General features: G+C 39.8%; 1 protein-coding gene across 1 annotated transcript in view; it reads left to right on the plus strand.

The window, feature by feature from the left end:
* The first annotated feature begins 70 nt into the window (after positions 1–70).
* LOC146705518 (uncharacterized) overlaps positions 71–26,569 on the plus strand; it is an 82,030-nt gene continuing 55,531 nt past the window's right edge. The window contains exons 1-7 of the mRNA XM_085461008.1: positions 71–173; positions 2,723–2,870; positions 3,149–3,307; positions 5,049–5,241; positions 8,625–8,759; positions 9,139–9,219; positions 24,999–25,643. Of these exons, the coding sequence (XP_085317134.1) occupies positions 71–173; positions 2,723–2,870; positions 3,149–3,307; positions 5,049–5,241; positions 8,625–8,759; positions 9,139–9,219; positions 24,999–25,643 (1,464 nt within the window). The remainder of the gene's footprint in view (positions 174–2,722; positions 2,871–3,148; positions 3,308–5,048; positions 5,242–8,624; positions 8,760–9,138; positions 9,220–24,998; positions 25,644–26,569) is intronic.

Raw genomic sequence — 26,569 nt, forward strand, 5'->3', positions numbered from 1 at the left:
TTTTGTTTTTTTTTGCACCAACAAGGTGATTCCCAAAGATCTGTAGCTTCATCAGAAATGGTCACTGTGGATGGATGGCTTCTTGACAGCCATCCATCTACTCAAGAAAAGGGAGAAGAGGCTGCGGTATGCCAAATTATGCAAGATCTGGACTGAAAATCATGTGGCAAAAGGTTTGATAGAGTGATGAGTTGTGGTTTGGGGCTGCATTTCCACCAGTAGTTTTGGAGATCCAAATCAAAATGTATGAAATTATGAATTCAAAGAAATGCACCCAGTATTCCATGTTGGATCAAAATCTATCTGGAAAGTGTCTGATTGTCAACAACTTCAGTTTTCAGCATCTATCTCACCACGTGAGACTGTCAGTCATTGATTGGTCTCCCTAGAGCACGGACATCAACATTACTGTAGCAGTGTAGGATTATATTGACAGAGAACAGAACACAAGGCAGCCAACGTCCAAAGAAGAGCTTTGAATGACCTTTAAGAAGCCTGGAGAACTATTTGTGAAGACTACTACTCGGTACTAAGAGAATAGGCTGTGTTAAAGTGGTCATACTAAATATTGACTCTTTAGAATTATAAAGACTCTGTTTTTGCCTAATATACCAAACTTCCATATACAGTTGCAGAGGTTTGAAGAAATTGTTACACCTTTTTCCCATTTCAGTAGCAAAATATAAGGAATCAATTCAAGACTTGTAATTGTTAAAATACTTGAAATATAGTTGATTGGCTTTAAAAAGTAAATTCAGTAAGTCACGTGTTATATTCTGCAGGAATGCACAGCCGAGTTTCCTTTAGGGTGGGCTATAACATGTGTTAGCTTCCAACAGTTACGGCTGCCTCTGCAAGCTGTTTTACAACCCACCTCCCCTCAAGTGCTCTAGTTCCAACATTTCATGTTATTCAAGCTATTTCTGACTTATTCAGTGCCATCGCTGTTCTCACTGATGCCTGCTCTGTTGTGAGGCGATTCTTTTGCTGCTTTTGGGGAGGTGTGAGAACAGAGCCACATCAACAAAACTAAATTACTGCAGTTTTGTTTTGACTGATGTGGTACAGGCAGAATTTCTGGTTAAATACAGCAGTACACCTTGAAACTTGGGCCTTCTTATTAGGGCTGAACGATATATCGCATTTGCGATAATATCGCGACATGATCAAGTGCAATTTTCTAAACGCAAAGGCTGCGATTATACTCTGGACATGTCCAAATTCATGGGCTGCATCCTCCTGAGGCCGCATTTGTAGACCGATTACGTCACAGCGACGCGCCGAAGGCTGTCCAAATTACTACCATATCCCAGAATTCATAGCGCGGCCCAGCCAAACTCCAGTTTCCAGCAATGGCGGCCGCTACTAAGTTTTAAAATTACTCATACTAATCTTTCTGGGTCACAAAATAAACTTTTAACATATTTTCAGGCGAGAAAGTAGTTGTGTAAACATCAAATATCTGCTCGGTTTATCAAGATATCCCATATTTGCAAAAGTGCTTCGACGTTTTCAGAGGCGTCTGCTACCCACCAGCTCGACAGCTAGCCGGGAGCTCGAGGATTACTGATGCGGCCGAGAACGGCACAACTCCCGGCACATCATTTTCAGATCACCGCGGAGTTTCGCTGCTCGGGTTAAACGTAATATATAAGTCACTTAGACAACCTAAAAATGTTATTGTTGGGCTTTTTTCAGTGTTTTGTTTGTTCGTGAGTAAATCGGTTTGGCTGAGATTAAAGTTATTAGATTAGATAAAATAAAACTTTATTAATCCCCCGGGTGGGTTCCTCCTTGGTTTTCACACAGCTGACTAAACGTCAAACAGAAAACTTATTAAACAGAAGTATGAGACAGTCGAGAATTTACACCAGTGTCTGGTTATATTTTAGATAGCAAGAAGCAGACGGCCGAGTTTATTAAACTCCACCGAGACAGCGGTGACGCTAATCAGAACTAGACCGTCCAATTTCACGCCTTTAAATTTTAAAGGCGTGTTTGTGTGTGTGTTTATACAATTGCTATTATGTTTGCACTTTATGTGTAATGTTACTGACTGCAGAGATCAGTAAGATGTGTGTATTTTTTATTTATTAGTTTTATTTATTTAATATTATTTTTTAATTGAATGACTGTCTAGTAGTTCACAGATGTCGAAAAACTGAGTGTGGTAAAGCCACTGATTTTGTTTATGTATATTTCTGCAATCTGCACATTGTACTGACTTTCATTTTAATGTTTACACCAGGGTTCCTTGTCAGCACTTTATGCTCAGATGTTTGTAAGCTAAAAATAAACTATTGTGTATGTTCAAATATACTGTTGTGATTGAAGAAGTTAAATAAAAATGTCAGTCATCAATTCATGCATCACCTCATGTCATCATAACAGAGGTCTGTCTTCCAGGAAAGAACAGTTTAAAATTAATGTAATATAGTATTGGCCATACTATATGATGTATTGCTTGTCTTTGTTTAATAATACAGAAGACAAAGACCTTAAAAAATAATCGCATATCGCATCGCAATCGCAATATTGGGGCAAAAAATCGCAATTAGATTATTTTCCATAATCGTTCAGCCCTACTTCTTATCAGTAACAACAGAAATCAAAATGAAGCGGGTATGAAACAGTTGCCTCCCTGCCAATGAGGTGCATTATTAAAACACCTAGAGAATCATTACTTTAGGTTATGATCGTTTTCTTTATTTTCTCCCAACAGATGAAGTGAACATCCTGCAGGAGCTTTCTTTTCATATCACAAACAGCAGTAATGCCTCCATGACTGTGGGTGAGAGCAAGTGTCTGGTCCTGCAGGTGGGACAGTACTCCACCTTGGCCCTCCCTCTGAGACAGATCTTCATCGATGGGTAAAATGTCTTCTTCGTCTCTCACTTTTTCCTGCTCTGTCTTGCTCTTGTTGAAGGTAAAGTTAGGGAAAAAAATTCATAATGGTCTTTTTTTCCAGTCCTCCTGTGAGTTTTCTGTTTATTTTTATTGTGTGACATTATAATTAGCAACATGTTTCTATCCACTGGTGTTTATAGTACAGTTTGTGCCCACACATGCAACTTATTAAAGAGGACTTAGCTGTATTATTTATCCTTTGAGTACCAATTATATGGCTAAGTGATGTGTTTGTGTTTAGGTTTGAAGATAAGTTCAGTTTGCTGGTACAGTTGCGAAGTCCTCAGAGGGAAGAACGAAGTGTCTTCACTATGCTCAGCGCCGACAATCATGTCATGCTGCAGCTGCGGATCAGTGCTCATGCCATCATCTTCATAGGAACGCAGCAGAGACACTATGAGTGAGTCCACTTCTTGATTTTTTTTTTTCTCCACCCAGATTATTTGGAAAGTGAGTAGGGCTGTACAATATCGGCAATATAAAATCAAATAATTTTCATTAGTGGTTTCTAAATGGCACCATCTGGAATAAATGCACCCATTCATAATGGGCATAGAAATTCAAAATAAAAGAAGAAAAAAAACAACCCAAAAGTGTCTTTTAATTCTTATGGAATGAGTGTCAACAATCATTTGTTGAATTTTATTACTACAAAATTGGTTTCTGCAGTGCAATCACTGAAGAAGAAGCCTTTCTGTGCTTGCAGCGGAGGGTCTGCCATTATGGCTCACGTCCTCAGAATTACATCTGAGGTGCTTTGGCACTGCGAGGAGAATAGTGCACAGACCACTACTGAAAGGTGCACACATGCCATGCGTTTCACTCACTAAATAAACTGTTATATAAGTAAAGTTCATGTCAATCCAAAAACTCTGTAGTTGGCGTGATACAGTCATACAGTCTCCTGTTTTGGATGAGTCATGGCGAAAGAACCATGCAGGTTTTCCTTTAGTATCACACACCAAGAGAAAAAAATCAAACTGTAGTCTGATATGTTCAAGCTAATTTGCTGTACTTGACATTGCACGTCCTGTGACGTGACTGTTTTGCACATCGCATCTTCGATGGTGCAATGATTTATTGTGCAGCCCTAAAACTGAGTATAAATTATTTTTGTGTCAAGTCCTGTGAAACCTCTTTGGCAGATAAAAGGAATTATTCAGAAGTGATTAAGTAAAATTGCTAAAAGTCCGCCAGCAAGATACCGTCAAGTGAGTGCATGGTTTCTGTACCCATCACTGACAAACTCCAGATGTTGAGGTATTAGAGAACAGCTCATGCCCGTTCCTGCTTCGTAGCAGAATTGTATGCAAATTTGTTGGTTAGACAAAGGAGAACTCTGTGGAGGTATATTTGTTTGCAGCCTGTGTTTCTATTTGAAGATAACTGCTTTTGGCTGTCTCTTTGGAGAAATGATTTATTAGGTAACTCTTGGCAGGTTTCTCCTCTAAAAGAACCACAAAGCTTGAAGCAATACATCAGTGTAAGACAGCATACAGAAATGGGCCAAAAGATAGACATACACAGATACTGTAGTTATCTTGTACTGTTTGCACATGAATGATTTTATTTCAGCTTTTTTAACAGAAAGCTGCATGTCTATCAGGTTTCTACTATTAGAGTTTGGCTAGATCCAGAGATCAAATTGACCTGTTTGATTCTGTGAATGTTTGAGGTCTTTGGTTAAATCACAGAGTGGACATACAAGTGGTTGGATCTGACTTTCATGAAGTACTAGCTGGAACTAGACTAAGTATACAAGGAGCTGACCTTAAAGAGGAGATCAGCCAAATTTAATTTGGGTATTGTAATTGATTTTTTATGTGCTGTCACAGGACTTACACACATGCCCACACTGAAAGACATGATTAAACCTTCTCAGAGAACAAGAGCTCATTCTGTTTGTTTGTTTGTTTGTTTGGCTGAGCCTGATGAAAGAATGCAGAATGTGTGGAGTCCTTGAGATTTATTTATTTATTTATTTTGAGTCCTTGAGATTTAGACGGCACCCAGATGTCAACACAAAGTTATCTTACTATGATTACAGTGCCCAAAGCATTTTTTGAACTCAACTGCTTTGTCACATTCGTACAAGAACTTTAAGACACAAAGCCAATGATCTGCATGTCTCTGTCTGTCAGGTTCCCGGTTAGTGGTTTGTCTGATGGAAAGTGGCACCATGTGGCCATCAGTGTGGCTGCCAAGCGGCTCGCACTCTATGTGGACTGCTCTCTGCTGGAGAGTGTGGACTGGGTTTACTACGGCATGGGGATCAGCACCGACGGTCTGCTCATGGTTGGAGGAATTATTGAGAGCTTTGAAACTCCGTTTGAAGTAAGTGGCTCTGCAACCTTTTGACTGATGAAAAAAAGAAGGGGCTCCAGCCCTGACACCTCTGTTTATTGTACATAGACCCTGACAATATCCGGTATGATTGGTCCTGTTTAGATTTAAAGCATTTTATTTATTTGTTTTATTATTTGTTTCTTGTTGCACTTCATATGAATAACAACTTTGCTATGCAACGAACAGATTAAAGCAGCTATTTCCAAATAGATGGCCATGTGTGATGTAGGTTGATTTTCTTTTACTTTGAAAAGTCATGCATTCCTGTTCATCCTTCTACAAGTAAACAGCAAAGAAAGGAGCACACATTCCACCCATGTATCTTTTCATCACAGACCCAAAGATGCTTGGAAACAGAGAAACTTTCTATAGACATGCTTGTATATTGACTAAAGCATGTACTGTTCATGTTTTGTTTTTGCATTTATTTTATTGTGTTTCATGCATCCAAAACAGACTAAAATGGATGGATTCAGCATGTGGATGTATGCAATTGATCCAGAAACATGTGGACTTGTTCTGGTGATTAATCAGTGGTATTAGTCATTGACGGGAAGCTCGCTTGATAGATATCCAAACCAAATCTTCAGGAGATCTGTTCATCGTCACACTGTTGTTTTTATGGTGTTAGCTTCTATGATTGTTTTCACTTTAGCTTTTGTTTTGCTAAAACGTTCTTCAGCCTTTTCTGCTTTCTTTGTTTTCTGCATCTTCCTCTGTGCTCTCTGATTTTGACCTCTTTCAACCAGTTAACCATTTCGAAGGTTATTTTTTTCAAGTGGGCTTCTGTGTTTTTAATGTTTTTCGTGGGGTTTTTTTTGTTGTTTTTTTAATTGTCTTGATTTAGTTAACCTGTGTCTTATTATCCTTCTGCCTGGTGTTCATTTAGGATGTGTGCCTCTGTTCAGTCTTTGATCTTTGGTTTGCTGATGTCTCTTTTTTTTTAAAATTGTTTTCTTGATACCTTTTTTGCGTTTTGTTTCTTTTCCCCACTAATCTGTGCTTCCTTATTTTCATTCACCTGCTGGGCTTCTCCTAAGAATTGTGTTATCAAATGTGACATTGATGGTTCTTTAAACTTTTATGTGAGCATCTCAAGAGCATTTTGATGGCCCGTAATGCATTGTGGATATTAGTTGCTATAACAAGCTTTGTGGATATAGCTTGAGGATTAGAGCAGGCAGTGGACTGCATCACAGTGGGGGTGAGGACGAGCGTTATAGAGGTAGCATCTGGATTTGTTTTTAGCAACAATTAAAATGGATTTTCCATCCATCTATCCCACGACGACAGATCCCTGAGGTGCTGACAGTCTTATCTCTGGACAATCTTTTGTGTTCGACACAGTGAAACCATATATTAATGAACTCTGCACTTATATGCAACTATTACTGCCATCCAGTGCAGCATGAGTAGAGCTTCTCAGAATAATTTTGTTTGTTCTGGATTAGGTTCTCATAAAAAAAAGATTTTAAAGGGAGGCAAAATGTGTGGCATGTTGAAACAGGAATTTCTGGGTGCTTTGCTTTGCTTTGTGCTGTAAATAAACAAAATGATCTGTTATTTGCTAAGTGCAAAAGTGTGTGCTCTTAAAATGGATTTGATTACTTGTACATGATTGCTTTAGTTATGCACACGCTGCATACTTTAGGCTACATTGTAAAGATCCAGGAGTGACAGCTGCATTTGGTTTTTGAAGAAAAGTCTGTTGTATATTTCAATCACCAATTACATTAATAGAAATATTTGTCCTTCATGAAAATGTACTGCAGATGCATCTGTTTAACAGACATATGTTGTTTGATCCCCTGTCTATTTCAAGGTCATCATGGGATTTTTCTAACGGAGGTACTTGAGATTTGGTTCTTCTTCAGAGGACATGAAACATCTCTAAAACTATCTCTTTATATACAGTAACACAGGTCTGTGTTAAATAAAACATAACATTTCTCAGATGGATTTTCCTTAAAGTCCTTACAGACTGTGTGTCTCTTACTTTTCTTCTGTAAGCAGCTGAGATCAAATAGCTTGTTAAAATGCATTTTACTTTTTCCAAAATGGACCTGGACTTCATTGCTTTCATTTGGATAAACAACGAGAAATTTGCATAAGCAATGTAATTTCTACATGTATTGTAAACATTCATGTATGGTTTCACTTACTTTAGGTTCAGTAAGTCTCAAAGTCATGGGCATCTATCTCCTAAACAACGGAACTTATGCCATGCTGCACTCACACAAACACAGAGGCATGCTCTCACCTACCATCACACTCTTATTAACATAGCCTGAGGACAGAGGTTTGCTCATGATTTGTTTTTCTTGCTTGGCCTGACGGAGATTCACTGGAAAAGGACCCTGGGAACTGCAGTGAAATGCATGACCTGCAGTAAAGTGTGTGTGTGTGTGTGTGTGTGTGTGTGTGTGTGTGTGTGTGTGTGTGTGTGTGTGTGTGTGTGTGTGTTCACCTGACGGCTTTTGTCTGTTCATTTGGGTTTCATTATCTTCACATTCTGTATTGGGGTCCTTAACATTACTTGTTACTTTTTGTTAAAAAAAAACTCTAACTCTTGTTAAAATGCTGTGATACTTCCACTTCTGAGACTATAAAATGCAGCAGAGATGTAGAACTTCTCACTTTCATCGGACTAAAATTTATCACAAAGCAGGTTGTTGCTACATGTTCAGGTGTAGTTATTGAAGTGCTGCTGAATATTTCTGCAATACAAGATTGTATAATTAAAACTGCAGATGTAAAGTTTCTTTTGACAACATTTTAAAGGAATACATAAATATGGTGGAGTATGTTCTAATGTCTGGCCGTTTGGCAGTAGAAGCTTCTGTATGCTTTGCTGGATAGCATCAGGGGTGACTGTTGATTGTTAGTGTGCCTCAGGCTCTCTGCAGATGTCTTACCTCACCAGTATCACTAATGCTCAGTAGATGGGTGTTGGTGATCTTCTGGGCAGTTTCAGTGCCTTCTGGTATTTAGTCATGGACATCCCATTCCAGTTTGTAATGCTTCCAGTTAGGATCCTTAATAATGTTCCTCTGTAGAAGTGAGCTAGAACTTGGCATGGTAATTTTAGGCTTCTCAGATTTCCTTAAAAGCTTTCTTCATCACATGTAACATAGATGAGGAAAAGTTTTTTGAAAATGAATATTAAAATATTTTGATTTTGTTGTTTCAAATATTGCAACTTAATATCACCACATTTCGGTTATAGGTAAATTAAGTTAAACTTCTAGTATGTCAGGCTATCCAAACTGATATTTCACAGGGATAACAAGCAGGACATGAAGAGACATTTACTTTTTTGACGTTGTGTTTTCAGACTGCATGTTTGGTTGCTCTTTAATTTCTCTGTGCAGGGTCATCTTCGACAGCTGGCCTTCCTGATGGGAGATCCAGATGCTGCCCAGCAGCACTGTAGCCACCACCCACCCCTCTGCAGTGTCACTGCTCCTAAGCCTCCCCGCTTACCACGCACCAACAACCCGCTGCAGGTGAGGAACGCTGATTTAAAGAAACGGCAAAAGAAATTAAATCAGGAACATTTTCTTTTGACTTGTATAAACAGCAGCCCTCAAACATGTCACTGAGGTATTTAAGGTGAAGCCATCCATGTCTTTTGAAGCCCACAACACAAACGCTCAGGCTCCTGCAGTTAATTCACTGACAGCACGCACTGCTATATAATTTAATATAAGCAATATGAAAGATCACCAGAGGATTTAAAATAAAAACTGCACTGACTCCTGTGGTTTTGATCCAGTCTGGTGAATTTAACAACTCGTGAGTGTTTGGTTGTTCATCAGTGCAGGCTTGAACAGTCTTTGATTGTGGGTTTTTTATTTAGAAATTGTTGCCTCTGTTTCCACACAGAATATACTGTTGTCCTCCAATGACCTGGAGAACCTGCTGGGGGATGCAAAGGACAAGTCTTTTTTGAGCTTTGACCGAACTGTAAGTAGGATATTGGGTGTCTTAAGTGTTAATTGTTAACCAGAAATTCACTTTTAATTCGCATGTTAGAAACAGTGAAAAAGTGCAGTTACCTGGTTTCACAGCTGTCGCCCAGTGCTGTAGTGACAGACTATGGGCAGCTTATAACCAGTGTATATATACACCGACCACTGGTCTGGTTTACGTAGGTTCTTTTTTTGCCATTAGTGTCTGTGTCTGTGAAACCAACAGTCCGTCAGTCTGCAACAGTCTGTCATTAATTAGCCATGCTGTGCTGAGCCTCAGGCGTCAGAAGCCTCATCCAGCAGTCCCACCTCTGTCTTTGGCTGACTGGTCCACTTCACATGGTTGTGTGCGCTGCATATGTGTGTTTAAGTGCTTGATCTGTGAGACACTGTGTGTGTCTGCTCACTGGCCTTTGTTGTGGCCTGCAAGAGGCCACATTCCTTCACTGAGGCTAAAAGTCTGCTTTGATAAATTGTAGCAATGGCTCATTTCTTTTGATCTTTACCAAATGCAGTTTGGGATTGGATTAGTGGTTTTATTTTGAATATTTCAAATGAAGTAATAATCAGCACAGCTGATTCCCATACTATGTGTAATCAGCAGCTCATCTGGATTCAAATGAGAGTATTGTTTTCTGAGCATCAGGACCGGACTGAAACTGTCAACTTTTGTGCAGAACAACATTACACGTGCCGAGGTGGGTGGAGCCAGGGAGCCCCATCCATCTTCTATGTGCAGAGGTGAAGAAGCTTGACAGAATAGTGAGGGGGTTAGGGGTCACTGATAAGAGGCAGACTAGTAATTTGAAGTGTGAAAAGTGATTTCCCCCTGTTGTTAAAGTAGTCACCTGATTATTTCCAGTAAATTAGCTTTTGGATGATCTGATGGATTTTTGGTATTCTGTAAACTTTCTCTGCTGTTTATATAAATAATATCTAAACACTATCTCTCATATTGTTCTGTTTCCTTACTGCTTACTGCTCAAACTATAGGTTGTATGTGAAATATTGATATGGGCACCAAGAAATCCCTCACCAGTTTGTGGATTCGCATTTTATGAAGCTTTGAGTTTTGAAGCTTTGAGGGGTTTTCACTGAGGCAGTCCTGGTGTTTTTAAACCACATCTGACAAGCAAAGTTTGGATCTAATGAAATAACTGAGAAAACCAGACTTTCCCCAGCTAACTACTTGTGACTGACAAGTTAGCCAATGAACATAGCCATAATGTTTTATTCAACGTATTCCAGAAACTGGGAAGAGTCACCAGGAAAATGCTTAATGATGTCATGGATCAAGGTAGCCAAAGGCTGGCTTTCTCATAACTAGAGGAGTCGCCTCCTGCTGGCAGCAGCACGAAAATACAGATTTAAGACCTTTTTTTTTTTTTTCTTTTTTTTTTTTACTCATGTTTGCTTCACTTTTCCAACTTGGAAGCTAGGTCTATATTTCATACTCTCTGTATGCTGTTGCCTTAGTTTTCTGAGCCAGAAGTGACCATATTTGGATGAAATAATGAGAAATCATGTAGCAGTGAACATTGTACCACTTGTTTAGTAACCTGCATTTACAAAATGTATGGACAGAGATGGATAGCTGCTAATTCGTGCTAAGTAAAGAGTTAAGACGTGTTAAGTGCACAGCAGTCCAAACCTTTCTGTCAAATCATTGCATTAAAAAATACTCCAAAAGGCGAAGCCTAGCTCACAGATAGTTTGCTAGTTAGCACTCATCTATTACTTAAATCAGCCTAGGAAGTGTAAAATTAGCCTGGTCTAGTACCAGGCTGTAGAGTTGTTTATTTCTGCTGTAAAGTTGGGCATTACAACATGTAAATATTGGAGATAAACTTACTTTTAGAATCAGCCTCAAGTGGCCATTTGAGGAACTTCATTTTCCTCATCTTTGGTGACAATTTTGAGGACAGGCCAGGTAGACTGAATGTTGAATCACTGTTGGTGATGAGTGCGAGCACACATGTAATGATCAGTTCACGGCCAGACACAGACATCATATGTTTTTGGCCATGCAGTGATTAAAAGGTAATTAGACGTGAAAATGTACTGTTAACATTAATTGCAATATTGATTGCTTATCAAATAAAACCGCCTTACTCTCTGTACCAGCCGATTCATTTGTTTCTACTTAAGATCGCTCAGTGTTTAAAATCATGTCAGTGATGATGAATGTTTAATCTCATCAGCACATCCCACATCAGCCTTAGGATGCCAAAATGTGCATACACATACTATTGTTCACGCACATGAACCAAACACTTCTTGAAATGCTGTACTGGCGCTTGTGTTTCTGGAATCACCATATGAGGAAAACAAAGAGGGCTACATATGTTTCGAAACAAAGGAAAAACAAAGCTGGTTTGAATTTACATTTTTGTGTATACAAAACATACCTTAAATAATCAGTGAGGGTCTGTTTGTCTTTAAAAAATGCAGCAGTTTATAGCCAGAGAAGCTACTGCAACCTTGAATGTTTAAGAAAAAACAAAAACAAACGGGCCATGCCGTGCCATGCTAGCCCCGCCAGGCAGAAGCTTCTACATCAGGATGGCATTGGGATTCTTTTTTGATGATGTACATGACCAAGACCTCTCCTGCTGTTTTGTGTTGTCGGGACTTTTTGGGTTTTTTCCAGGAACAAGCTGCCCCAGATCAGTCTTAATAGTCACTGAAATCTTCTTCATATGGCTGCATCACATTTTCTCACGTAATTATCTCTCTGTCTGTTCATCTGTTTCTATTTTCTGTCTTTTACTGCGTCTGATTCCATCTTTCCGTTTTCCATGTCTCTGTCCTCTTCTATCTGTTTAAGTCTTTGCATCCTTGAGTTTTTTGTTTTTTTGTTTTTGTTTTGTTTTTGCTGATGAAATTTTTGCATGGCATTGTTGTGCAACTAAATAGCTGTACTTAGCTACAAGTGAAAGTGAGTGATGATCACGGCTTATCATGTAGGTAACAATAAATCAGAGAATAAAGGATATAATTGTTTTTTCTGCTGTCTGTCTCTCATTATAGCCATGCAAACCATGCTTGCGGTGGTAAAGCTGCCTCTGGCTCTCTTCTGGTCCCTCTTCCCTTCTTTAAAAAAAATACATTTCTAAAGAAAGTAAATATAGCAACACATTAACAAGACCTATTTCTCTTTTGTTGAGGTCTGCTGCAGTCGTCTTTGAAACCTAACATTTCTGACTGCTGGGCCTCTTTGTTGGGGTTTCCTGATTTGATGAATGTCCCTTCTGGGCCCCCCTTGACAGGTACTCTCTTTAGAGACATGGCTTTCAACCAGTCAATGTACAGCACCTCAAATGTGCACAAAGATTTTAAATGGCACTGGAGGTCATGGGCCTTAGCTAAACATGTAATCACAAAGTCAGCGCTAACCTGAGCGTAATCTGACCGCTTTGAATTTATAATTAACTTGTCCCGTATTAGTCAGAGTTACTTTGTTTTGCAAATTCTCTTTGTCATTTACAGCTTCTCAAATTGTGAACACATGTTGTTTTTCACCTATTTTACATAATCACTCAGGTCAGAGTTTTCCTTGTACAAGACATTTAATGTTAAGTCATCGATATGTACTGTGGCACGTTTTTAAGGGCTGTTTTATATTGTTGGGCAGACTTTTATTGGGATAAAGAAGTAGTCATCAAAATGGGTTCAAGCTGTGCTATTAGTGCATGTACAGATAATAAAATGAGAAAGTTGTGAATCTTTTTCCCTTTCTTTATTTTCTCCCACTTCATCTTTGGGCCAATGGAAACTTGCAGCATATGTAACTAACTTCTCAAACTGTTCCTGCTGCTGTGTCACCTGACTCGTGAGTCAGCTAGCTCATGAACATGGATAAATATTTCAGTCCAGAAGAACCCAAATGTTGCTGTATTGATGTTAGGATTACACAGAAGTCCCTGAAAATGTTTCAGCATGTGGGGGTTCCCTGCCCGCAAAAAGTTAGAGAACCACACGGTTAAACAACTGATCAATTGTTGGAGTAATCAACATATTAGCTTCCCAACGTTATAGTCTACTAGAAGGCATGTGTTCAGATTTCTTTCCATGTGCAAAATGCATATTTTTCAGAAAGAGGGGGGAAAGAAGGAGGTAGTGCTGGAGAGCATGACGAAGCTTGCATTTGATTGTTTCTCTATGTTGAAGGTTACCAGGCAACTGAAACCAGTTTGTTGAAGGGGTTTTGTAGTTACAGCACTGCTTACACACGATTCCTAACAGTGTCAGAGACAGGCAGGGAAACACACACGCGCCTATGGAGTTAATGTTCCCTGTTCCATGTCTTGTCCCTTCCAAGTGTTTCCGTTAGGGTCTCTAGAGAAGTCCCCTTTCATAAATCTTGTCAAACAATGGCTTTTAACTGTCCCACTGAGACAAAAGCAAAGAGGTTTGGGAAAAATGATCCATCATTCTGACACTTTTCCATGACTTGCTTAAACTGGCGAGAATGGCTTGCTTTACGTGAGGTGTCATTTTTGATGTCATGACGTAGCCTTAGCATTGAGGAGTGTGCCTGTTAATGAATTACCCATTTTAGGTTGATAAATGAAAATATATTTTTGATGGAACAGATGTGTTAACATGGATTTGCTGTCTTATTTACATATGTAGCAACTTAACTCCCTTTTCCCCTCATTTAATACCTGACCTTTGGCTGAAGACAAATGCTAAGACCAGGTCATCCAGCTGGTCTGAAGAGACTGTAAGATGGTCAGGTTAGCCTGGATTCAACCCTATAAGGACATGAGATACTTATTCAGTGATTAAGGAGGTTATTGCTATTGTAGTGTGTGTTTGTGCACTTGTATGGACAGAAAGTTTGGAAATTATCATTGATCTCTTCCATCCTAGAGGCCTCTTTAGCGGCTGGTGGGGTGTAAAGCTGCTGCCAGTCAGGCTTCAGTCAGAAGGGAAAATACAATACAGTATAACTAAACTGAATTTATATTTTTGGAATTTGAAAGCGATTCTGTTGCTGATTCTGTCATGCAGTTGCATTAACTTTTTTCACCTCTCTGGAAGTGTTTCCTTGCAGAAAACACCTGAGAACCACTGGTTCTCATGCTTAAAATGCGTAAAATTTCAATTTTCACAGGTTTTTTTTTTCCTTTTTAAATTTCTTGATTGGTAAGGATGTTAATAAGGAGTAAGAGATAGTCCAACATTATTTGATCACGTTTGGAGCAGTGACTGACTAAATTGGGAGTGCAGTTTCACATGTGAAATGTGTATAATTAAAAAGTCTGTATGTTTAACCATGTGTTCAATAGGCTACTGGCTTAGTGGGTTAACAAACAAAGAAAAAATCCTGTTTGCAAAGCATTCCTCTCATATCGCATTATTGTGAAAGTCAACATCTTCTCATGCCAGAATACTTCACGTTCCTTTATCATCTTCACCCTAATAGATGCACTTAAAATGGTTCTAGATATTAGTTGTGTCACATGTCAACTGTGACCTCGCCACAGCCGGTCACCATTTGCACTGGTGGCTGGGGTGCCCTCAACCTATTGCAATCTCCTGCTGAGTGATACATGTTGCCACTTGGGAGTAAAACAAGCTGAAATAGAAAGGAAATCTTGACAGATGTTACAGTAATACCTGCACTCATAGGCTTGTATCTTCAACCTGCCCACGCTGGCTGCGCATCAGGTTGCAAAAATCCCGAGAAACATGACAAAGTAAGCTGCGCTACAAAGGGTGGAATCAGTTTTGGCATATGCCACCAATCACAATCATGAAAACAGCAAAAATAAAACATGTTTTAAGTTACCAGTTAGCATTAGCAAGGTTGCATAGAAAACTGAATATGCAAACCAGCAGATGCATCCCGCATGAGGCAGATACCTGTTAATAAGTGCTAAGTAACATGTTAAAAAAATACTAGAAATCTACTCAGCAAAACTTCTTTTTCACAGGCTGTTAGCACAATTAACCACAAAACTAGCTGTGATGTTTGTCAGATAATTACATTAATGAGGATATAATTGGCCCTTAGAGCAGGAGGATGGTTAGGAGCTCCAGTTTATTCATTAAAAATAGCAGATGCAAAACTGGCAGTCTGCTAGTCTGCTGTTGCTTTTGGCATGTATGTGTCATGTAAAGTAGCCAAGCTCCTAATAATGCATTAATTTAAATCTTCTTTTGAAATGATAGGTAGGCATTTTAACCAAGGAGTTTATGGAATTCACATTTAAATGGCCTGTATTTATATAGCACCTTACTAGTCCCTAAGGACCCCAAAGCGCTTTACATATCCAGTCATCCACCCATTCACACACATTCACACACTGTGAATGTGTGTGAATGTGTGGCCAGTTACAAGCAGCCATCTGAGACACTCTGAGAAACTCCTCGGAGGTTTCAACCAATACTGTTCACATGGTAGCTTCCCTCTTTTTTTCACCCTTGTGTTAAGTTATCGCTTCATTAGGATTTACTTGGAGCCATATCTTCAAAAGGTCAATAAAATCTGTTTCACAAAACACTTTGAGATCTTTCCAAGCTCTCCAAGACTGAGGTCTCTTCAACCAAACTGTTGATACACTGCAGTTCAAATATGTTGGAACAGATAAAAAGTTATTTTCCTCAAGACAACATAATATTCATATTAGATTCATATTAAAACAATCATCTGGTGGGATCGATTTTGGCGCTAAAGGCATGCTTTTCTGTTGTTTTCTGTTGATACATCAAAGGCTCAGTGAAGGGCATGCAACATTTGCTATTTTCAAATATTGCCTAATTAGAGAGCGAGGATGAGGGAGCATGCTTTGTGTATCTGATTGATATTTCTTTGTTTTTATGTCAGCTCGATGGCCCTGCATGCTGTCAAGCTTTTCTGTTATGCACGTCAGCATACATCCAGCAATAATTTTTCATCTGCGTAGCGTGGTTTATAACTGTTTCCAATATAAAATAATTACAGACAAGTCAAACCGTGAAGAACAAAAGGAAGCAGAGATGCTTGGATGAAAGTGAGGGAGGAGATGGAAACAGAGGATTGAAGAAATGTTTCCGTAGCCACTTCTTTCCCTGTGTCGCTAAGCAGCGCAGAACCGTTTTCTCCACACGAGAAGCCCCGACATGCTCGTACTGATAATTTTCCACTCCGCATCTGTAATTTAGAACAGGGCATCTAGGCTGTGATGATAAATGGTTACATGCTAGGTGATGAAAACTTGTTATACGAGTGCTACATCAGCGCATTAGCTTTCATGAGGGCAGAAATACCTGTGATTCAAGTCCCAGCTGTTAAAGTTCAATAAAAATTGCGTTTTCAGTGCAGACACAAGAGACCTCTGGAAGCCATTATGTGGTGAGGAAGAAGATGTGCCGGGAAGTAGTTTAAAATTAAAAAGAGATCACTGATTTACCCCCTAGCCTGCACATCTGCCGCGCAGTTCAAAAGCATCCACAGAGGTTCTGTTCACCCTGAATCAACCTCCCCCTGCTCTTGTTTATTTATATCGCTGTTTGTCCTAGACCACCTCGCCTTTTGGTCCTAATAGACATGAAGTAATGCTTCCGGTGACACTGAGGTGCCCTGCTTTTTTTGACTTTAATGCAGACGGGGTCTCCTCTCTGCATCGACACAATAAATGTAAATCAAGCCAACCTCAGAGAATCCACAATGAATATTTCCCCTCACAAGTTCTCTCAGCTGTGGTTATTTCACTGAATCTGGGAACTGTGGCTTCCCCTCCCCTAATTCCACCACAGGTTTTTTTTTTATTTTTTATTTTTTTATTGTGCATGCCTCTAACCATGTGCAAAAGCAGTGGGGATTCCCTCACATCTTCCTTATCCCTGTTTTCCTTCATCGCGCTCTGCTCGGTTGGAACAAGCAGTCACTGCATTCATTCAAGCAGATTTTTAGTTGCCCATGATGTTGCGGTTTGAGTTTAGTGCCAATAGCTTGCTGCGATCAGAAGTTCACTCACAACCTCAGTCTTGGTTAGTTAAGAGCTGGCAATTTGGATGTTGTGGATTTAATAAGTTTAGAACAGCCGTCGCCTGCTCTGAAATTTTGTGGGTGAGAGAATAGAACATATTTATTATTCACAAGAGTTCAACATTCAAATTGGACCTATATTGCAGTTGTTACGGTCACTACTAGTTACCCAGGCCACCCTGAGGGTTAATTGGCTGTGCTAGTCTCTTCATGAGCCAGATTAGATGTATTATTTATATAACCTGTATGGTTGGGTGGTGAGTGTGTACCCAGTAGGTGTGTGGGTGTGTCTCCTGGGAGCTGGATCAGCCTTCTGTGCAGAGGTCTGCCTTTGTGTACAATTGGAGCTGAGCTCAAGTGGAGACAGACCCGCAGTGTCCTGCAGTCATGCTCTACCATGTTGGCTGGTACTTGCTCCTGGGATGCCTATTGCTGGATTTATTGGGGTTGCATGTACAAGGTCAAAGACGACGGGATGGAAAGGTACTCCCTACTACGGCTCATACATGTACTGATTTTAACCTTTTCTTTGGAGTTTTCTGTTCTGATGCAAAGACTCTGGACAGGAGTGAAGTGCACTCAGTGTGGAGGTGCTTTTAATTTGGCTGAGGATGCTTTTGGTTCTAATTAATTCAAGGTTGCAACTGATGTGATTTTCAACTTATAAATACCCTAAAGATGCTCATAAAAGCAACCTTCTAAAACCTTAACTCTTTAATTATTTGTCTTATGCTTAAACACGCTTGAATTTTTTTTTAGTAACACTAAACAGTATAGTGAGATTCTCATTTCTCACATTTATCCAGGCTTGTGAACAGCACGTGGAATACACTTTCCGGTGACCCTTCAGCCTCTTCTCCTGGTCTCAAATCAGGGATCTTTCATATGTAACGGAAACAATTTGCATTAATGATGAGAACATTTAGTAGAAAAGATAGACCCCTTGGTCACTTTCTTGGATTCAGAACATTGCATTAGACAGATGTACCCCTGCATGGTTTATGGTTTGCCTGGCTAACTCTCTGTGGAGGGTTCAAACTACTTAAAAACAAAGGAAAATTTGAACATCAATGCACCATTTTTTGTGAAAACTATGATTCATGGGAACATTAGTGACAGTCATTGCCCATTTAGAAATGTTCTGTTGGTTATTTTATTATTTTATTATCTGTTTTTATATTGTTGTGGATGTGAGAGTTATTCACAAGGGCTAGTGTCTGTGTTGGCCTCCATGAGAGAGCATTTCTGGTCATCTGGCAAATCCAGCTACCAGTACTTAGTAGGCTGGAGAGCAGTTTTATTGTGCAAGAAAAGTTTAGGTATTTCTCCTCTTCTCCATAATTCTTTATGATCTTATTGTACATTCCCAGACCACCACTGTTGAACTGGTGGATGCTTTGATCACAACTAAATGTACCATTTCTAACATGGGTGGTCCCGCTGGTTCTAAAATCCCTGAACGTGACACCGTTAATGCCACGCACTTGACCTGCTGAGCTGCAGTGAAGTCACACTCTGACTTGTGTGCACATGACACACACACACACACACACACACACACACACACACACACACACACACACACACACACACACACACACACACACACACTGTAGTGCCTGCCTCGCCTTATGTCTTGTCTGCATACCTGTGTCTTAGCGAGATTTATGGACCTTGCCATTTGATTAGTCTTTGTAGGAGCAAGTCTTCATTGTCTGTGTGTGCGTGCACATGTGTGTTGATAATAGCACTCTAGCCTGCAGCATCTTTGTCAGGCTGTGAGGCCCCCATAGATTTCTTATTACTGTCAGCTCCTTATGCCTCCTGAGACTTGAGCTTTGTGTAGATAGCCATTAATTATGCCCTGTGAACACCTGCCATAACTTTTATTTACTGTGTGTAAGAGTGACACATAAGTTAAATTGAGATTTTTATTTTATTTTTTTTAAGTGGATGAAATTTTAGTGGATGAAAAATTCTCCTGCTTTGTTTTAATGGAACTGATGTCATTCTGGAAGTCATTCCAACAGCATTACCATGCAATGGTATTTTAACTAAGATGATAGTAAGACAATATGATGGATTAGGTTAGATTCAAGTCCCTGCAAGTCTGGCCAGTAGTTGCCTTCCAGCCTTGAAGGTTGGAAAAGCAAATGGAGAAGCATAGTTATGCCCTTAATACCTGGATCTATTAGTCAAGTGTTTGTATGAATGCAAATGATATTGCCTTTAAGACATTTGGTGCACTTCTTGTCAGTTAATTGGCTCATCTTTTTAAAACCAATACTGGCTGAATCCATCATGCTTTTTGCATGGTACTGTCTCTTTGCAGTCTTAATAAAACCTCATATATGTGACAAAAGCTTTGTTCTCTTGACCAAGTCTTTTGAAATTTCTTGACATCATTTCCAAACTTAACTTTGCCATGATTCCTCCCTGCAGCAAAGTGTTGCTAGATGACGTTTCATTGTAACTAATAAGTCAGTCCATGTACCTTTACTTACAATTTTCATTGTGTTTGCAGTGCAAATGTGTGAGTCCAGTCTAAACAGGCATACTTAGATTAAAGAAGATAAACTAGTTTTCTAAAATTTTCATCTTTATTCAAAATATTTGCTATTATTAGCCCCAAAACAACAAATTATATGGATTATAATAATAAAACAAAATCATGGATTTCCCCAGTCACTTAAAGTCAGCCAAGTCTCAGGCTGTGCCGTTGCTGCACCGTTCCTTCAACTCGAGAAGTCTTGTTAGGATTAAAAAGCAAACACACACACACGCATAAACACACACACTTTGAACATGCTTGCTTGCTCGAGCCTGCTACTACAGAACCTTTAGAGAGATATCGAGTGTAAACATCATCTTGGCTCATGATTTAAAGGCTCATAGAGTTACTTGCTGGGATTATTAGAGTTTTGTTTGACAGGATAACTACACAGACACATGCTATGCAACGTCTGCTCTGTAGATCATCTTTAAAACTGCTGTTTTAAAGATGACTCATGGAAGCCTTGGTGTGACCTTAGACTGAGAAGAGTTTAAACTTGAATTTCAGTTGTTTTTCACATTTAACACATTTAACATTATCCTGATGATACTCTAGGACCGTTACAGAGTGTAGAGAAGACCTGTTGATAAACACAATCCATTAGCTTCATTCTCCGTGTCTAACATTCACACAGGTCCAATACTGATGTGTAGGTTAGAGAAGTACAAGTGTGGGCCCCTGACCCACAGTTACTCAACTTTTTGCTCTCTAAATATGATTTAAAAAAAACATGGTATAATGTGGTGAGCACCACTGTTAAACCATAAACAGTGTGACTGCAACATACTTCATGATATATTTTGTTATTGTCAAAACATTCCTTAGAATTAGACAAACCGACAGTGTTTCAGTACATTATCACTTTGACTTCGTTATCCTCTTTGTAGCACTCATCTCCAAGTTCAAAGGTTTCCTCTGAATACATAAATCCTTAATACACTGGCTGCAAAAATATGATTTCAGTTTAAGAAAAACAGCTGTGCACTTTGGTTCTTAGCAAATGCTGCTCAAACAGGACTGAGTAGTACCTCTTGAGGATTCTTCGGATGGATAGATATAGTCACAAGGAATTCTGGTTTCAGTTTATTGAGGGCATTCATTTATGCACAGCCCTCTTAAGGTCCCACCACAGTTTTTCAATAAGGATGGGGTTTGGACTTTGCTGGGCCTATTCTGTTTTAGATTTTCGGGTGTGTTTGGGATCATTGTCCTGTCGCATGACTCAGTTTGGACCAAGCTGTAGTTATGAGACAGACCTCACATTTGACCCTATAATACTTTGGTATAGAAAGAAGTTCCCGATTGACTCGGTGACCCAAAGAATGGGACAGCTTGTCCCATTCTTTGGTTGCAGAGCATTCCCAAGCATCACTCCTCCACCACCGTGCTTGACATTTGGTATGGGTGGTTTGTTTTTGCCAAAAATGGTAAGACATCTTGTTTTGTCTCATCATTGTAAAAGGCATTTTTCCAGAAGTCTTGGGATTTATTGAGATGCAACTTTGCAAACCTAAGCTTGGCTCCACTTTCTTGTTAGAAAGATGAAGCTTTGTGTTTGCAACCCTTCCAAAAAAAGCCCTACTTGTTTAGTCTTTTTCAAAAGGTACTTTCATTAACAATTAACATGCTAACTGAGGCCTGTAGAGTTTTTGTGAGATTTTTTTTGCAGTTTCTCCAAGCATTGCACAGCCTGAATTTGGGGTGAATTTGCTGAGACTGCTGCCCCTGAGAAGACTGTGGCAATGTCTTAAGAAACACCTGAATGCTCCAGATCAGGAGCAAAAGTGCCAAAACATCTACTTCCACAGAGGCGGTCTCATCGGCTGATAATCAGCTAGTCAAGTGTCCTTGAAAACTTTCTTTTAGACAGGATTGCATGTTCATATTTGCTACTCTGGATATTATCTCCAGCAGAAATATTTTGTTTGATTCATAGACCGTATCTAAGCGATTGATGTAGCCACCATGACGTCACCTGTTTGTTTGTGAAGATCAGTTCTGAAGCCTTGAGCTTCAGCATCTTGGCCGTGTGTGTCCTTTTTTAAGACCAGATATGACTGTACTTGTCAGTGCTGTGAAGCATGCCTGTTTTATTTTCTATTTTACTCTAAAGGGGAAAATCATTTACAAAATGAATGTCATTTTATATAAAATTAGATTGGAAACTTGCAACTGAGTTAATAAAAACATCAGAAAAGTGTTTACTGAAGTAATAAATTAAGCAATACGTCTTTGTACTGTACATGTGGACTTTTTTCCAGCTAAAAGTTGCTCCTTGGTAGCCATTAGATTTATTTTATAATATTTTATTTTAAGACATTAGTTGGCTTTATTTTTTAGACCTGGAGGATATACCCATGCTTCATATGTGTGTTCAGTTTAGAGAAATAAGATGTTTTGGAATTTATTTTTCTTTTTTGCACAATGACAGTATATTTTTATCCATCCATCCATTCGCTACCGCTTATCCTTTTCAGGGTCGCGGGGGGCGCTGGAGCCAATCCCAGCTGTCATAGGGCGAGAGGCGGGGTACACCCTGGACAGGTCGCCAGTCTGTCGCAGGGCCAACACACAGGGACAGACAACCATTCGCACTCACATTGACACCTAGTGGCAATTTGGATTAATCAATTAACCTATCCCCACAAGCTGCATGTCTTTGGACGGTGGGAGGAAGCCGGAGTACCCGGAGGGAACCCACGCAAACACGGGGAGAACATGCAAACTCCACACAGAAAGACCCCGGCCTGATGGTGGAATTGAACTCAGGACCTTCTTGCTGTGCGGCAACAGTGCTAACCACCGTGCCACCGTGCTGCCTGTAGCAGTAGATTTTTATTTTTGAGTTTATTTTGTGTACATGTGTAACAGATTGGAATATATAAAATACAACATATAACATTCAATATATCCTAAAGGCTTGTAGTCACTGACAACTATCAGCACCTGGCTGACTGGCAGATGTATAATGGTATTCCAACTAAGTATGACCTGCGCTGGCTCATAAGGAAGTCTCTCTGACTGAAAGGGAGGTAAGTGGAGGAGACGATGTTGACCAGAGGAGATCCAGTGTCACGTTATCAGCTGGGCCTGTTTGACTGAATGTGGCCGGGGATAAGAGAAAAAGAGAAAGAGCTTTTGTTTCCATTCGGGGCACTGGCTTTGGCTCTTGCCTATCTCGGGCCTTTGCTGGCCCGGCTGACTGGCCCCATTGCACAAGGCTAATTGTTGGCCTGTTGTTTCAGATGAATGAAAGCCATGTTTAACTTATTTGACATGTTTCTGGATGTTTGGGCATGTCATTGAGCATGCTGAATTGATTTTTTCCTTGATAAACAACTATAACCAACAAGAAAACAGAGCCTATCTATATACTCATATCTGCAATCTTTCCAGTGCATTTGTATTCCTAATATTTGTTGCTCTCATTTTCCTATAGCTCTGTTTACGTCCCATGGAAACTTTTATTTAGTTCTCAGATATCGTGGAAGGGTTATGAACTGTTGCCTTCTCTGCTCACTGTGCCTTTTCTGCTGAAAAAAGGCACAGGTTAATGGTCCAAACACAAAACCTAGTTTCACTTATGTGCCAAAAGATACTGGAATTGTTACTAAAAAAATTACAATGTGACTTCACTGGTTAAAATGTTTATTTAGCATGATTTGTGACATTGTGCGTGTACCAGGATCAAGACGTCTGCGTATCTCCAGATGACCAGTTCCTATAAACGATTCGGTTACATAGACCTGGCGTAGAAAGCCGTCTATTCTGAGAGATTATTGAATTGTATCTTGTGTTAGACCTTTGCACAATGTGTAAACCCCCGCCTCCTTTTGCTCTTCCTGTCCTTCTGCTTCCCATATGCCTCTTAGCTCCGCTTTTGTGCTCTCCATTTCAGCCCATTACGGTCATCAAACAAAATTTATAGCCCTGTGGTCCCTTTCCCCTGAAAGGCCTCTCTCACTATTCTCCATTCCCTAGGGCCCAGCATTTTGCTCTGTTTTGTTGTGTGTGTGCGTGCGTGCCTATGTATAAGTTCACATTTTGACAGCTGGCAAAGCTGATTTACAGTATGAACGATTACAGAATAAAGAGCAGTCGATTAAAGCTCTAAACTGTATAAACTGTTGTGGGGAGGTGTAAAACAGAGTTTGACACAGAGGGAGCCTATGTTGCTCCAGTCTAGAGTCTGTACTGAAGTAAAATTTCTTACAGTACAGTCTGCAAAGACAGCTGCTGTAAATATAAAGGCACTACTCAGTCTTGTCAAGATTGATGTTAAACCTAAGACGAAGATCCAACTAGAGATAGACGTGCTTTAACCTGAGTATCAGCTGGAGGATAGCAGAAGTCGCAGTAGGTAAAGCCGTGGAATTTGAGCAGAAATGTTCCTTTTTATAGTTTAGGTGAGGAGATCTTTATTGTCATTATTTACAACAGCAATGGTATCCCAACCATGCTGTAAGAAATGTGATGGCTGACCTACAGTAACGGTCAAAGAGCAGAGACTGGGGCACTTTGGAAAGGTTAAGTGCCGAAAAGAGAAGTTCTTAATAGTTTTGGGTTCAATTAGGATCTCAGTGTAACCCGCTGAAATGTTAATTAGAGACAGCGTATTTAACTATTTAGAAAATAAATGCCATTATCAGTTGTGGTGGTGTGCATTTTTATTTGCCAGATGGGTTAAAAGTAACTAACTAACTTGAAGGCAGATAAAATGAAATAATGCCAGATGTCAGTAAAGTGTTTTTTTCTGTGGGTAGAGGCCTGTAGTAGGGGGAAATGTGGGTTTTTGTCATTTAGATTTAAAACCATCCCAACACCAACATTTCTTTATTACATAATAAATTTTTGTTCATTTAAAAAGTGTGTTGTTGTTTTTTTCAGACAGCTTTCAGAAAGAGCTTTTGATTTGACAATGATTATATGGTGTGTTTTGCTTTTGTCCACTTGTCATGACATTGGTTTCTCTCATCAACAGGGTCTCTACTGTCAGTGTGCTATTGTTCTCGTTTCTATTGACTGATGGTAATGGTAGTAAGGACATTTCAAACTGCACCAGGCTGATTTTTATCTTAGTATTTTTAAAGCTCATCAGACATTCCACCACAATAATGCAGAACCAAACAATGAAAGATTCATACAAGTGCTGACATCAAACAGTGCTACAAACCAAAAAAACCCTGCTTTGATGTCTAAAAGAAGGAATGTGAGCCCCAATTCTTGTTTTCTTTCTTGACAGAATGCGTTCCTGCGTCGAGAAAGTTCACGAGGCGATGGGACGGTCCCTTCTAGACCCAATCGGAAAGGTTCAGTAGGTCGTGGGGGTGTCCTTTTGGTGGATGAGGACACTGACTTGTTGGATACGATCTTCCAAAATGGCAGACAAGTGAACCCACGGTTAAAACCTTCCAGAAATGGACCTAAGGGAAGCCAGAAAGGGAAACCTGAACTATCATCTAAAAACATGGAGGAAAACATTACCACAGAGAAGAAGAAAGATTCTAATGGGAGGACTTCATCGCTGTTTCCTGGAAAGCCTTCAGATGATATAATAGACCTGGACATTGGAGGTTCTCCTAAGAAACCCTCGCTAGGTTTTCCTGCACCTCCTAAGATTCCTTCAGATCCCAGATCCGCCACAGATTCTAGCAAAGAGACCACGACTATTTCACCTTTACCTGATGTTAAGGGGAGCTCCCGCACCACGCAGACTTCCATACAGTTTGATCGTAGACGTGAGCACAAAGGCAGACTACCAGAAAAAGGCCGCCCTGCAACTGTAGCCATTGTGTCTAGAGATGGAAACCTGGTTTTGGGCTCAGATGGCAAAATGTACCGGCTTCAGAGAGGCCCACCTGGCCGAATGGGTCCGCCTGGGCTGGAAGTAAGTGGCCTTTTGGTCTTCTCATTGCTCTTTAAAACCCGTTTTAATTCTATTGTATGGTCTGTTGTAGTTTGCTCTCTCTCATGTCCATATCTCAGTGAGAATTTTTGGCAGAGTTTATTCAACTTGTTCATTTTGCTTATCAAAGCAAAGGCCTTCCTGTTTGTTTAAAAGTAAATTGGATGTATAATATCGGTCCATTGTTGGATGAGATGAAAAAAAAATCTTTGTGAATGAAAAGAGTATAACGACTGTTTGCTTTTACAGCTTACAAGCGCTGTTCTCCATCAGCTGCCATATGAATCTGATTAGGGGTGGTTACACTCTTCAAACATGCGCTGATCCACATGTCTTTGTTGCTGTGATGGGAGCGCTCGCGCTTAGGGAGTCTCAGCCGTTTGTCATAGCATTACCCAATATGACAGGATTACCCTTTGGCTTCCAATCTGATTGGTCGGGAGGAGTAAAGTCAGGTCATACTGTCTAGTTGGAACACTTACCTGGTTTAAGAAGTGGGTCTTAACTGTGACTGCAGGGTAGACAGAACCAAAAGCAGACATCACATCTGGTTACGTCTGGAGTCACGCTGCCATAAAATCCACAGAATAACTCAGCACGATTAATGTGATTAGACCCAGCCGAACATGAGGGAAAATGTCCTGTTGGCTTTTCTGTCCACATACGCGGCACAACAGGTTCTTCTTGATCATCTTGAATCCTATCTCAAAGTAGAAAAAAGCATGTTTCAGGAAAGTACCTGGCTGCAAAAATTAATTGATAAAGGTATTTACATGATTTATCAAAATGACTCAAAAGGCTGTCAAATCCAAAATCTAACCAACACCTATGTAAACCTCTGATGATAATTTTTCTTGACTCACATCAATTGCCTGATAACCACATACGGTAGCTCTCACTAATGTCAA

Source organism: Copadichromis virginalis, linkage group LG7 (assembly GCF_057382275.1).
Source record: "Copadichromis virginalis isolate Kocher_CV1m ecotype Utaka linkage group LG7, C_Virginalis_male_GT1.1, whole genome shotgun sequence".
Classification (NCBI taxonomy): Eukaryota; Metazoa; Chordata; class Actinopteri; order Cichliformes; family Cichlidae; genus Copadichromis; species Copadichromis virginalis.